Source organism: Desmodus rotundus, chromosome 11 (assembly GCF_022682495.2).
Source record: "Desmodus rotundus isolate HL8 chromosome 11, HLdesRot8A.1, whole genome shotgun sequence".
In the NCBI taxonomy this organism is placed as follows: Eukaryota; Metazoa; Chordata; class Mammalia; order Chiroptera; family Phyllostomidae; genus Desmodus; species Desmodus rotundus.
In genome coordinates this window covers 17,124,854-17,137,505 of record NC_071397.1, presented here as the reverse complement: position 1 = coordinate 17,137,505, position 12,652 = coordinate 17,124,854, and the positions used below count along the sequence as shown (strand labels likewise).

Here is a 12,652-nt window from a genome sequence, read left to right as displayed (position 1 = left end):
TTGCAGGATGAGCCACACCAGTCAGGGCTTGAAAATCTTTTCATCGTGAAAACACGTTGACCTTTATAAAAAAGACCTAATTGCTACAAAGTGTGATTCTGTGGAGATTATAGCAAGTGCAAAATGGGTTTGAATATTTGACTGAAATAGGTAAAACTAAATGAATAGGTGCAAAGGATTCTGAACCTGGAAATAACGTTTTTCATTAAAGGGGCTGAGGGGTAAAGACGCCGTGAAGTTTGGGGGGGTCTGTAGCTTTATGGTGACAGATGCTGTTGTGTTTCCACATTAGGAAAAAATTCTTCGTTGGGGGCGGAGAGGTGGGGCTTTGAAAGGGAAGGGGATGTGGACTTTCTAAATGATCTAGGGACTCAAAAGACAGGTAAATTATGTATTTAATAGGTCTGACTAGCCTAAGCAGAGAAAGAATATTTGTGCTTGAGGGGGAAAAGAGCTGCAAGGGGCTTGAAGGTTGGGAATAAAAACCATAACACTTTGAGGCCATTCTGACGTGATGTTCTTAACCCTTATTCAGAAGGGTCTGGCCTTAACACAAATACATGTTCAGGGAAATTGGAAGTGTTTTAATATTGTTTGGAGATAATGCTGGAGTTAAAATAAAGTATACAAATAGCTTTGGTTTACTGAATAAGATAGTGAATAATAGTCTGTTTATTTTTTGCATTTAATTCTTTAGAATATCCTTCAAGCCAACTATAGGACCACACTGTTTAATTGGCTATTTAAAGTCACAGCTCTGATAAAAAGTAAAAGTAAACAGAGAAGCTTGTGAAATCATGTAAGGTCTCTACCAGTCAGTTTAGACTAGGATCTGCTGCAGTAACAGGCTCCAAATTGCAGTGGTTTACAAGAACCAAGGCTTGTTTCCCGACCATGTGTACACGTCCAGTTAGGGCAGCAGGGAGGCTCTGCTCATGGTTCTCACTCAGAGACCCATACCCTTTACTATGTCATCATTTCCCCTCATGTCACCATAATTCCCCAGGCAGGGGAGGAGCAGTCATGGAGAATGACAAATGGATTTTAGATTTTTCTGCCTAGGAGTGAAATACTTCACTTTTCTTTGGCCAAAGCAACTCATCCAGCAAAGAGGCAAAGACGTGTAATTCTCCAGGTTCCTGGAAGTAGAGAAAAACAGCATTCTGGGGATCACCATGTCTACCATAGTCCACCCTTCTGTTCACCAGGTACTTGGGTCACTCTCCTTGCATACATAATATCTTCACCCTCTCCCTGAGGGAGAGCAGCCAAAAGTTCTATCCTCTAGTGTATGTAGCTCAAAGTCTAGAATTTCTAAATGGTATACTGTAGTTCATCACATAAGGTCTGAAAGGGTAGAGTAAAGCAGGAAAATAGCACTAAATACTTGCATTTGGAAAAAGAAAGAATGGGAGAGGCACAATAGTTTTGACCTGTGGCAACCTTGAAATCCTGCTTGGCTGACACTGTGGGCATTCTGTAGCCAGGGCATGTGGAAAGTTCGTGAATCAGATCCGAGAGGGGCCCAACTCCCGGGGACTTTTGGGGATCTCTGGCTCCAACCCCTGGGAGGTAATTTTGCCCCAATAATCTCTTTGTCCCAAATGTAACAGTGTCGGCAATATGCCTTCCTTGGTGCCTTAGTTCCTGCTCCTAGGTAGTTAGGGGACTGAGGGTTGGTTCATGACTAATTTCAAGAGCTCTTGCAAAAATTTAGTAAACTTCTTATCTAAATTGGTTCTTTTGTGGCATTCCCAGAATAATCCCAGAATATCTCTATTTCTTTGCCTTGCATTCCTCTAACTCTCTCTCTGGCTCGATTTAGTGGTGGTTTACCAGAACTATACCCTAAATTCTTTATTCTGAGTTCTTTTATTCAATCAGAAGGATGTATCAGATGCTTCATGTTGATTCTTGCCCATAGGGAATTTATTCGGTTGAAAGGGTTTACTGGACATTTCTCCCTCAAAGTCTTTTTCAATCTTGTCTTTTGCTTTTGGGGGATAGAAATTACTGTTGTTGTTGTTGTTTTAATCTTGAGGGCTCTGAATTTCTGGACTCCCTTCATTCTCTTGGTTTTGTTTGCTAACCTGCCTATTCTTTCCTGAACTCATCTCTTTCTCGTATCACCTTGCCAGATGCAGACAACAGCACCCAACATGCAGAACTAACATTCTGTTTTCTAGTCAGTTCCTCTAGAACTTTTGTACTTCTGCGTACAGTATCTGCCTCTTAAGTTATTACAGGCAATAATTCTGCCCAAATTCTGCCGTTGCCTAGGGTGGGTCATCACAGCCTGCCACCTGACCTCTGTGACAGTGCCACTATTTTCGCCTTTGGCTATGGGGGCACTTCACTTCTAGGCATTAGTTTCCATTTCTACATAGATAGTACTAGGTCATGGCAGCATGTCTTGATGTGATTCTCCTTGCATTCACCTGTGTGTTGAGTGAACATACAAATTCTTCTTAAAAATTAGTTTTCAATTGTAGTTTACCTTCGATATTATTTTGTATTAGTTTCAGGTGTACAGCATAGTGGTAGACAAGCATATACTTTACAGACTGATCCCCTTGATGTTCCCAGCACCCACCTGGCGCCATACCTTGTTATTACAATATTATTGACTATATTATATATGTTGTACTATACATCCCCTTGACTATTTTGTAACTACCAATTAGTACTTCTTAATCCCATCAACTTTTTCACCCAGCCCTCCCCCCAACCCCCCCCTAAAAACTTCTGAAGGTTAGATATTTAAAACTAAATGTGTTTAATCACTAGGTTTTCTTTCTGCTACCTTGTTGGCATTTAACCTACTAGGAACATTTTATTAACCCTTACTTATTTTCATTGCCTAGATCAACACTGTTCAATATAAATATAATACAAGCTGTATGTGGTTTTGTAGTAGCCATTGGTAATCAGTGAGATTTTACAATAGCTGTCCTCGACGTCTGGAGTCTTGCAGGTGTCCTTTGTCTAGCTAATCCTCATAGGCTGCTAGTGACCTCATACTTTAAGATCACACGATCCTCTCTATTCCTGTTATATAGGACTGGCTGACATGACAACTGGATTGAGCAAAAATTATTTTGAAAAGGTATGTACACATTAGAAAAGATATTAATTTATAGATCATTTCAAAGAAAGCTTATGGGAACAAAACCGGGAGCTCTTAATGCTGTGACCTAAGATGAAAGTTCTCCATGGAATATAATAGTCACTCAGTAGTGCTGTGTTGTCCTGAGGAGATAGGAGATAAATAAATAAAACTACATGTGTACATTGAACTATATGCATCTCTAACAATCGCATGTCATTGTGTTCTTGGTTAATCTGTGTGTGTTTGCTTTCTTTCCGTAATGAGAGTTTGAACTAATTAAGGCAGAGACTATAATAGCACAGTCTATCACCTGGGGTGGCCTCAACAGACATGTAGTTGGGCATTAAAAAAAAATCTTGCTAACATGGATGATTGACCAGCTATAATGCTTTACCTCATGTGAGGCTGTGTGTAACTCATTTTTGGAACTACAGAGTCTCAGCTGTCTCTCTCTGTGGGCCCTTGAATTGTGTGTAGAGTGTCCTGGCTGTCACTGTGTTGCACGGTGGCTCCTCTTGCTTTATGGCAACTCTTAATGCTGGTAACAGCTCGGGTCATGGCCAATACAGGGGCAGTTAGTGAAGGGCTTCCAACACGGTCAGTGGTGTGTTCATTCTATATTCGTTATTGTGTCCTCAGTATTAGCAGGCGATTTACACTACAGATGAAATAATGATCTGAATCCGCTGGTTCACTTCAAACTTGCTGAAAGCTGGTTACTGGTTTGACATCCTAAGTTAGTTACTTTTACCTCGATGAGGGAAAACGCTGTGGCCATGGGATGTAAAACATCGATGTTTGCTTCTTTCTTACACAAAAGACCATTTAGTCTTCCCCAGCTATCCAGAAAATCCTCTTGTATTACATTAGGCATTTTTAATTCAAGGTGATTTACTTGTTCCTTCTTTCAAGAGAGCTGGTGTGGTCTCCTATGCATTGAGGTATGTCTTGGAATGGATAAGAGACCCCTGAAGAAGGTGAATGATTCCACCACTCATTTTAATATACTTTTAAGGGTCTATTGCATATATTGCTTTTGTAGCATGAGTGATACATGAAAACATGGCCCCTGTTTTCAGGGTGTTAGCTTTACTGACTATATGGAAAGGTATATCTGGTGAAGTATTAAAAAATTCTCTATCCAATGGGCTTAAGGGCTTCAGTCTAGCTAGACGGAGTTGGGTAGGAGACTTGTCTTGAATCTGTGTCTGTATAAAAATACCATGTTTTAATTTAGATTGTATATTTGGTGATGCACATTTAGAGAAGGAGACCGATAGAGATTATTGGGGGAAACTAAAGTTACCCCAAGGCCATGAATATGCCAGAGACTCCTCCTAAAACATATAAGCAGGTATGAAATAAACTAATTATGAGCAGAGAGGTAGCAAGAAAGGGATGATGCCTGAGAGAATAATTCAATAAATTCTTTTATGAGTTAAACTTTTGATTGCTAGAGGAGAGAGGCAGAGAAGAATCTACAGTCATGGGAATAGAAACGTGGATGAAAGGCCCATCATCACAGAAGAATTTTGATCAAATTTGGAGGGTCTTCCAATGAACCCAAGAGATGCTTCTTCCTTTCTTCAGTTAAAGAAAATGGAGGAAAGTTTGTCAAACATGTGCTAGATGAAAATAACTTTGCTGTGATGGAATGTGTCCTGCCTTTTTAGACAAGCATGTATAATTTTACTTAATCTTAATGGATATAAAAATATTAAGTCACTATTATTTCAAAATGTCTGTGTATTACTAAGGTAAATGCCTGACACATAGCATGTGCTTAATAAATGTTTGTTGACTTGCACTTAACGAGACAAATTAAATTTTTGCAGGTTATTTAAAATTACACATCAGAGTATATAAAGGCTCTACTTGCTAATCCATTTAGTTTAAAAAATCATCCTCAACCAGAGATAGCCAAGATAGTGGTCATTTATATGTTGTATGAATAATGATTATTTATTAAGCATCGGTAGGAATCTAACCATGGGGTTAAGATAGAATTAGTTCAGGTTACCACGAAACTACCTGGGGATGTAATTTCAGAATCTCTCACTGATGTCATTCATTACTTTGATTTTGTTTTTCCATTCTTAAATTGGAGCTAGATGGAGGCCTGCTGTTTAATACCAAGGCCTCTCTAAGGATGATTTATCTCCCACTTAAATCACAGTTCATATTGCATGACTAGAAAGTAGAACATATGGCACATGTCAAGAGGCCTTAACCATTTGTGGAAGACCATAGAATATCATGACAGCAATTTTTAACTTGGTTAATCTCTGTAGCAAATTAGTTAAGGACTTTGCTGTGATTTGAGGGTAGTGGGGGTGGAAGTGGGGGTAGAAGAAAAGCAAGGTCTGGTCCTTTTTCCGTCATCTCTTTTTGGGGTCCCCCTTTGATTCCCCTTCAGGAAGTGGAATAGAAAAAGAAACTACGTTCGTCAGTCGCTTCAGGGCAACCACAACCTAAGACAGTAAGCAGGTCAATCGAAACAAGGACAGTGGTTGCTATAAAACCAACAGGTATTCTCATTGACACAACACAGGTCTACACAGGGAACGCACAGAAAGAGCTTACTGCACGAAGCAGGCAGCCAGAGCAAAAGGACAATGACCCTCCTGTGTAACATGGCCGTGGTGAGTAATAATAACAATTTCTGTTTAGGTGTAGTCACTCCCTAGGATTCCAGAAAAGCAGATTTCTAGGGAATTAGGCTTGATTGGGGGTATTTCTTTTCAAAACAGAGCTGACTTCAATTTGACATGTGTCTGGTGGAGAAATAGAAAATATAGCTAGAAGTTATAATGGGGTGTAAATCAGCTCTTTGCCTGGTGGCTTTTGCATAGTCGGTGTCACAAACCATGTTATCTCTCCTCTGGCCACCATTGTAGAGTTAGATTGGCTTAAAACTCTAATCTCATGTGGGAGGGAGCTTAGCCAGCTATTGGGAGATATATATCAAGGAAGTTGGGGTCACAGAGGTTTAGTGATTTCCCCGTGACTACAGTAGAGAAGGAGTGCCCTGTGGAGGGAGTGAAACCATGCCTGGATGAACTCTGGACAGCTCCCAGGGGGGGGAATCTGCCATGCCTGTGATAACTGGTTATTTCTGCGCTCTCTCATTCCTCCGAGGAGAGAGAGAGGGTAGTGTGATGGAAACCTACCTCTCCGGGTCTAGAATCTTGCCTGGCAGTAGTCAAGCAAGACCTGGGGAGCCTTTTTAATATAGGAAGAATGAAAACAGAGCTTGGGAAGTCACTTACCATCTTAATGCCTTAAATAATCCCTTGTTTTACTCCCTTGTTAATAGTCTATGCAACTTAAAAGAGCTTGGGTTTCATAAAAAAATTCATGGCATATGGTGATGATAATATTTATATTTACATATTATTTTAGAGATGACAAGAAATGCAATGAAGCATAGCATTTAGGGGCATAGGCTTTGGAGTAAGACCTGGTTCTACCACTTACTAAATGTGGGATTTGGGGTAAGGTTTTAACCACGCTGTATTTTTATTCCTCTTGTCCATATTGGGCAATAATGATGGCATGCCCCACATGGGATTTTTGGGGGGATTAATTAATATCATTGCAAATAACTAAATCTATGCTCTGAAATAGCAGATCTCTGCATATGTAGGTTTTAGTTAACTTGGCCATTTTAATACAACAATCAATGAAGACTGAGAAAGTATTCAGTAAGTGTTAAATATTAGTATAATAATATTATTATTGTTTTTACCTCTGAGACTTCTCATCGACCCAGTGAAGTAGGTTGGGAACTACTTTCCCCATTATACACATGAACAACACCTCAAGTTGAATAATTTAACACCACTGGGTAGTATTCACACAAGAACTGGGACATGAACCCAGTCTTAATGGCTCCAAGTACAGTACTCTTCTCCTTGAATGGTTCCGAAGCAGGATTTCTGAACCTCTCAGAGAAGTGTTGTATATATTGTTCTTAAGAACTAGCAAGAGCCTTGTCAGAGCCTCTGCTCTGTATTGCACAATCACTAAAATCTACAGTTTCAGAGCCACAGCTTTGTGGAGCAAACTAGAGGGCTTTGCAGACATCATCTGATTTCCTGATAAAGGGCCACGTGACCCATGACACTCATGCATTCCTGACACAGCTGTCACATTGCTTGAAATGCTTGGCTCCTCTAGTGCGACAAAGCTAAGATTAAACACCTATGAGTGGCTACATGTTAGTAACAATGATGAGGGTCTACAATAGCAATAGCAGTGACCCCTGAGAGTTAGGTTTGGGTCCCCAGACTGTCATTAACAGGCTGGTGAAGCCGACCAGGTTACTGGTTGCCTCTCAGACACAACTTCTTCACCTGTCTAATGGGAATAATTAGCTCACCGGCTCTACCTACTCAATGAGAAAATTGGGAGAATCTGAAGTTTAAAGAGATGTGAAAGTGTTTTCTAAAATACTCAAAGAACATAAGCAAATGTAACAACAACTTATTAGAAGCAGGGCAATTTTTGCTGAATCACATAACCTCAAGGTACAATTATTTGGAAGCTTTGGTAAGAATATAACAATGACTTAGTGAACATGATGCAGAAGAGAAAAGAGAAAACACAAAGGAGGAATTTATGTAAAAAAAATCTAAGGAAAATAGGCTTGGGAAGCTATCTAAGGACCCTCCCATCTAAGCGGGCATCCTTTTATGTTGGGAACTGCCCTACCTGGTTTTAGAAACTGTAACTCCTCATGGCTAAGTCTGAGTGAAAAGAACTTGGGACCATAAGCCACTTAGGAGACAAAGCTTATCTTCCTTATAGGGGCATCACCTCTGCCCCCTTTCACCTCACCCTGCTTTGCCCCGGGCAGATGACCGGTTAGCCAATGATAGGTAAGATTCCTCAAAGGAGGGATGACCTAAGACAGACACAGTTGCAAAGGGGCTCTCAGGGAAGGACTGGGGGGGCTATAGAAAAAGGGGGTGGTGGACTCTTGCCCCTCGGCTTTTGCCTAGCCTGCGTCCTCATTCTGTCTGCAAGAAGTCTCATAATCTCTTGGCTGCCTTACTTCCCCTACCTGATTTAAGCCTGAAACAATGCCTTAAGCCTGAAACAATGTTGGAGTTGGGTGCAGTCCTGTGCTGGAAAGGGTGGGTTCCCTAGGGCAATCAGGACTAAGAAAGAATGCATAAAATCCTATGAAACCGACTTTGCCAATATTCTCAATTTAAATGACAAGGGTCCAAGCATGAAATAAGTTTGTTTCCTCAAAGTTTTATGGTCCTTTAACTATCTGACTCTGACTCAGAATAAGCCCTCAGAGTTCTTTGAATGTTATCTATTATTTGATCATTTCTGCCTGACAACGATTGATGAGCTTTACCTGTATTCCTGTGCAAATTGAACCCAATAAAAGCCCATTGAGGAAAAGGCTCTTGGCCCTTCTCCTTTGAGAGATCAGCCACCTTTCCTCCTCAAGCAGCTCAGGTCTTGGTAGACTTATTCTCATCCGTGGCAGATGGGGGAGCTCTGTGGGCAAAGCTCCCTCACACTTTTACTTTTTAAAACGTCATAGTGCTGTGTCCAGATAGAAGGTGCATGAGGACAAATGTCACATCTTTCCTGTCCACTGTGCATCATCAGAACAATGTTGACTTCATAATCATCACCTGTGCTGAGTATTTACCACGTGCAGCCATGCTGTCCACACTTTATGTGGATCACATTGTTTAATCTTCACATTTCCTGGTGGAGGAAACTGAGTCACAGCTAGTAAGGGTCCTGGAACTGAGTCATGGATGCAGGACATCTGATCCCAGAGCCCATGTCCGGAATCACCATATGATAGAGACAAAGTTGTTGAATGAATGAGTGACTGTGGGAGATGAAAGTAGATGAGCACTGATTATCTGAAGGTAAATCAGCCTCACTCAGGCTTATCTGGGTCAATCTCACTTTCAGCTTCTTTTTAGTATCAGCTACCTGATACAGCAGGATGACACCAAAACCTTTTTGTTTGCTCTTATCATTTCTTGCCTCCAGCATCCTCAAGATAGAGAAAGGAGGTCATTTAACCAAAGTGTCTGATTGCCTCACCTACCTTAACTCATGGGAGGTGTGGGCCAGAGCAACACTTAGCCCAGAGAATGAAAGCAACTCAGCCTCAGCTCTTGTTCTGCATTACGTGGAGAGTGGCTGATGGGCCCTGTCCATCCCCAGTAAGGGTCCACGGTGATGGTGGGGGAGCAAAGCACCGTCATGACAAAGGGAGCTGAAGGGATTTTTAGTCTTCTTTTATTTCGTAAGGTCTTCAAAGAGCACTTTCTTTCTTTGTGCTTGCCTCTAACACCAAATAAACCCGTATTTCAGGGTAGGTATAAAAAATATTTATGTTCTGGAGTTAAAGAGAAATAGTTTCCATGGTCTCTGTTGTTGGGCATCATAGTGCCCCTGCTTCTTTCCATTATCGCGGATAATTGGAACTTTGCTATAGTGTTTTCCTTTGGAAGACTGTGGGAGAATAACTATATTGTTAATTTAACTGTATTGTTTTGTTTATTCATTCACTCACCCGCTTTTCACCTTTCCAGAAAGCGTTTATGGAACCCCCTATCAGTGACACGTTCTCCTGCAGGAACTTACAATCCAATGGGTGCCGATCTGACACCAACAGTACAAACAAATGTACAAACAGTACATTTCCAGACAGTAAAGAAAAGATGCTTGAGTGGTAGATGGTTAAACCTTCATGATTTAAGGATAAATAACATACTTTCAATTGAACTACTTTAGGAACAGTTTCTGGAGGAGACCACACCTAAGCGGGGCCTTGATGGAAGGGTGGGATTTGGAGAGACAGAGGTGGGCAGTGTATTCTAGGTGAAGGAATGACTGGGAGGAAGGATTTTGTGGAGGATTCATGGGGTATGATGTTGGAAATATAATAAAAACAAGAGCTATCATTTAGTAAGCCTCTATTTTTGTTAGATTTATAGGTGCTTTACATAGAACGTTTCATTTAATCTTGTGAATATTATTATAAAGCAAGTGTTACCATCTGAATGGAAAGAAGAGAAACCAGAGGCTCAGGAGGAGGCCAGGTCAAGGTTTAAACCCTATCCCAGACCCTGTTATCTCCTGTCTCACTGGTTGGGAGCTCTCACACTATGTGGCTCAGCCACCAGGCTAATGAGTTTAGTTCTCAGTTTGGTACCCTGCTATTTCTGTGTATGATGTTCCAGTTTCCAGGTGAGGATCTGAGGTTCAGAGAGAAGCCATGATCTCATAAAAGATCAGGAATGCCGAATTCAGACAAATCATGGGATGTCCCTTGCCAACAAGTGACACCAGAGTCCCTAACCAGTTACAACCTCCTCTATTTTCCAGGTCAAGTGTCTGCTGCTACTGATGTTGGGACTCACTCTCCTGAGGGAGGGGGCAGCTCAGAAAAGCGTCAAAGCCGGGGATACTGCCCTTTGTCCTCCTCTGGAGGACAACAGTGTGAGGGTTGACATTCGCATCCTCAGACAAAACCAGGTTGCCTCTATCTCACACGGCTTCCAGAACCGCTCCAGCTCCCCCTGGGATTACAAGTAAGTGCAGAGGAAACTATCTTCACATTCTTTTGAAAAAATATGTTAAGTTATTCCAATCAGAAAGTAGAACGTTTAGAAAAACTTAAAGCCCTCACATTTACTCTTAGAAATCCCACCTTGCCCAGGAGCTCCCATTTTTCTTGCTGTTTTGGCCTAGGTGATTGAAAGTCTTACTATTTTGCTTCCAACTTCTCATCGTGCCTTTTTCCGCTTCACGGAGCCTTCCTGTGTTGGAAGCGCGGTCTTTTTAAAGCAGCCCACATAAACATCTCTGCGTGGGAATGAGTGGGAGCCAGAAAAGTCAGTCTAGAGAGACACACTCAGATTAGACAATGGTCTTCAAAGAATGGAGAAGAGGGCAGAGTGGAGGAGAAGGACTGTTAGGGAAGTGGGATGCTCGGTGGGAAGGTTCAGGGTAGAGTCTTGTGACTTCGTCTTAGGTGTAGGTTCCTAAAATGTCAAGTTCATCTAAATCCTCCCAATATAGGTGTAAAAACAGATTGCAGGGATAATTAGAAATGCTTCTGGGCTGTCTGTACTGCTTCCCACGTGAAGGGAGTGTATGCGGTGGCAAGCTGGCTGAGTTGGCTTCACTGCCTGTATGCCTCCGGGCAAAGGAGGCTATTGAGGGAGAAATTGAGAGAAGGCACTGGATTTACAAACCTCTGGGGCTTTGGCTTTCTTTTCCAAGCAGCAGACTTTGTAGAGTATATGTTGGGAGGCCTACTGGTGATTTCAGTCTCTAAGCAAAGGATGAATAATAATTATAATAATAACATTGTAAAAACTGAACTAAAAGATCTAACATTTATTGAATGCCAACATTTCACAGTATGGCATTGGATACGCATTTGTATCACGGAATGATCTCAACAATTCCGTGAGAGATATGTGAGAATCTCCATTTTATAGTTGAGGAAACTGAGACGTAGGGAGTTAAGCACCTGCCAGAGGGCTGTGTATGAGTACAGGCTGTCTGTTCCGGAGTCCCTGCTGCAGCCCTGGGCTACTCAGAACCACTTCCCTGCAGGTGACTGCCCAGTGCTGCAGGGCTCTCATCCTTTGCCCATCTTCCCCATCCTGTCTTACTACCGGCTTTTACCTGCTCTTCCTGCAGCATCACGTGGGACCCTCACCGGTTCCCCTCTGAGATTGCAGAGGCCCAGTGCAGATACTCCGGCTGCATCAATGCTGAGGGGAAGGAAGACAGCTCCATGAACTCCGTCCCGATCGAGCAAGAGTTCCTGGTCCTCCGGAGGGAGCCCCAGGGCTGCTCTCGCTCCTTCCGGCTGGAGAAGGTGAGGGTGACTGTTGGCTGCACCTGCGTCACCCCCATCATCCGCTATGCACGTGACCTGAGAGCTGCCCATCAACTTAGGTGAAGAAGCTGTAGCAGTGCCGCTCCTCACCCCGCACTCTGCAACAAGGCCTGTGTGGTCCCTGATTCTCCCCACTTCACAGGACTCTTAATGAGGTCTGCACGGAATTCTCAAAGCTTTGTATTAGATGTGTTAACTTTCTGGGGCGCTTCTGAATCCTAACATAGTCCTCAGCTGTTTCAGTGTCCCAACCCCCTGAAAATGAATTGAGGACAATCAAGGAGCCCTTGGTCCACACTGTTCGCGACCACCATGCAGTCGCTGTGATGCAGTGCCACTCCCTGGGCGCTTTGTTGGTGAAAGGGGCCTCTGTCCCCTGTGGATAAAAACACAGAAAATATACCCCCAACATGAGAGTGTGGGAGGCGCTGTCCAGGCTGAGGTGGGGTGGGGAAGATGGGGGTAAGGATCTAGTATCTATGTTTATTAAGCACTTGCTAAATCTAGATGAGGTTGGCCTGATATTTATATTTGTAAGGCAATTGTTCATGTTTTTATGATATATTGACTCTATAAAATTTTAGGAGAAAAATTAATATATCAAGTACTATTATAATAAACTATTAATGATTACAAAACAC

At 42.1% G+C, this 12,652-nt stretch overlaps 1 protein-coding gene and 1 non-coding gene across 2 annotated transcripts; both read left to right on the top strand.

Annotated features, from left to right (window-relative positions):
- The first annotated feature begins 3,138 nt into the window (after nt 1-3,138).
- On the top strand, nt 3,139-3,265 carry LOC112302513 (small nucleolar RNA SNORA25). The gene has a single exon (XR_002974569.2). It is a non-coding gene; the product is annotated as a small nucleolar RNA SNORA25 (small nucleolar RNA).
- A 2,459-nt stretch (nt 3,266-5,724) lies between these two features.
- IL17F (interleukin 17F) lies at nt 5,725-12,074 on the top strand. Its single transcript, XM_045193432.2, has 3 exons — nt 5,725-5,751; nt 10,484-10,689; nt 11,810-12,074. The coding sequence occupies exons 1-3, from the start codon at nt 5,725-5,727 to the stop codon at nt 12,072-12,074; spliced, it is 498 nt and encodes a 165-aa protein (XP_045049367.2).
- Nucleotides 12,075-12,652: the final 578 nt, after the last annotated feature.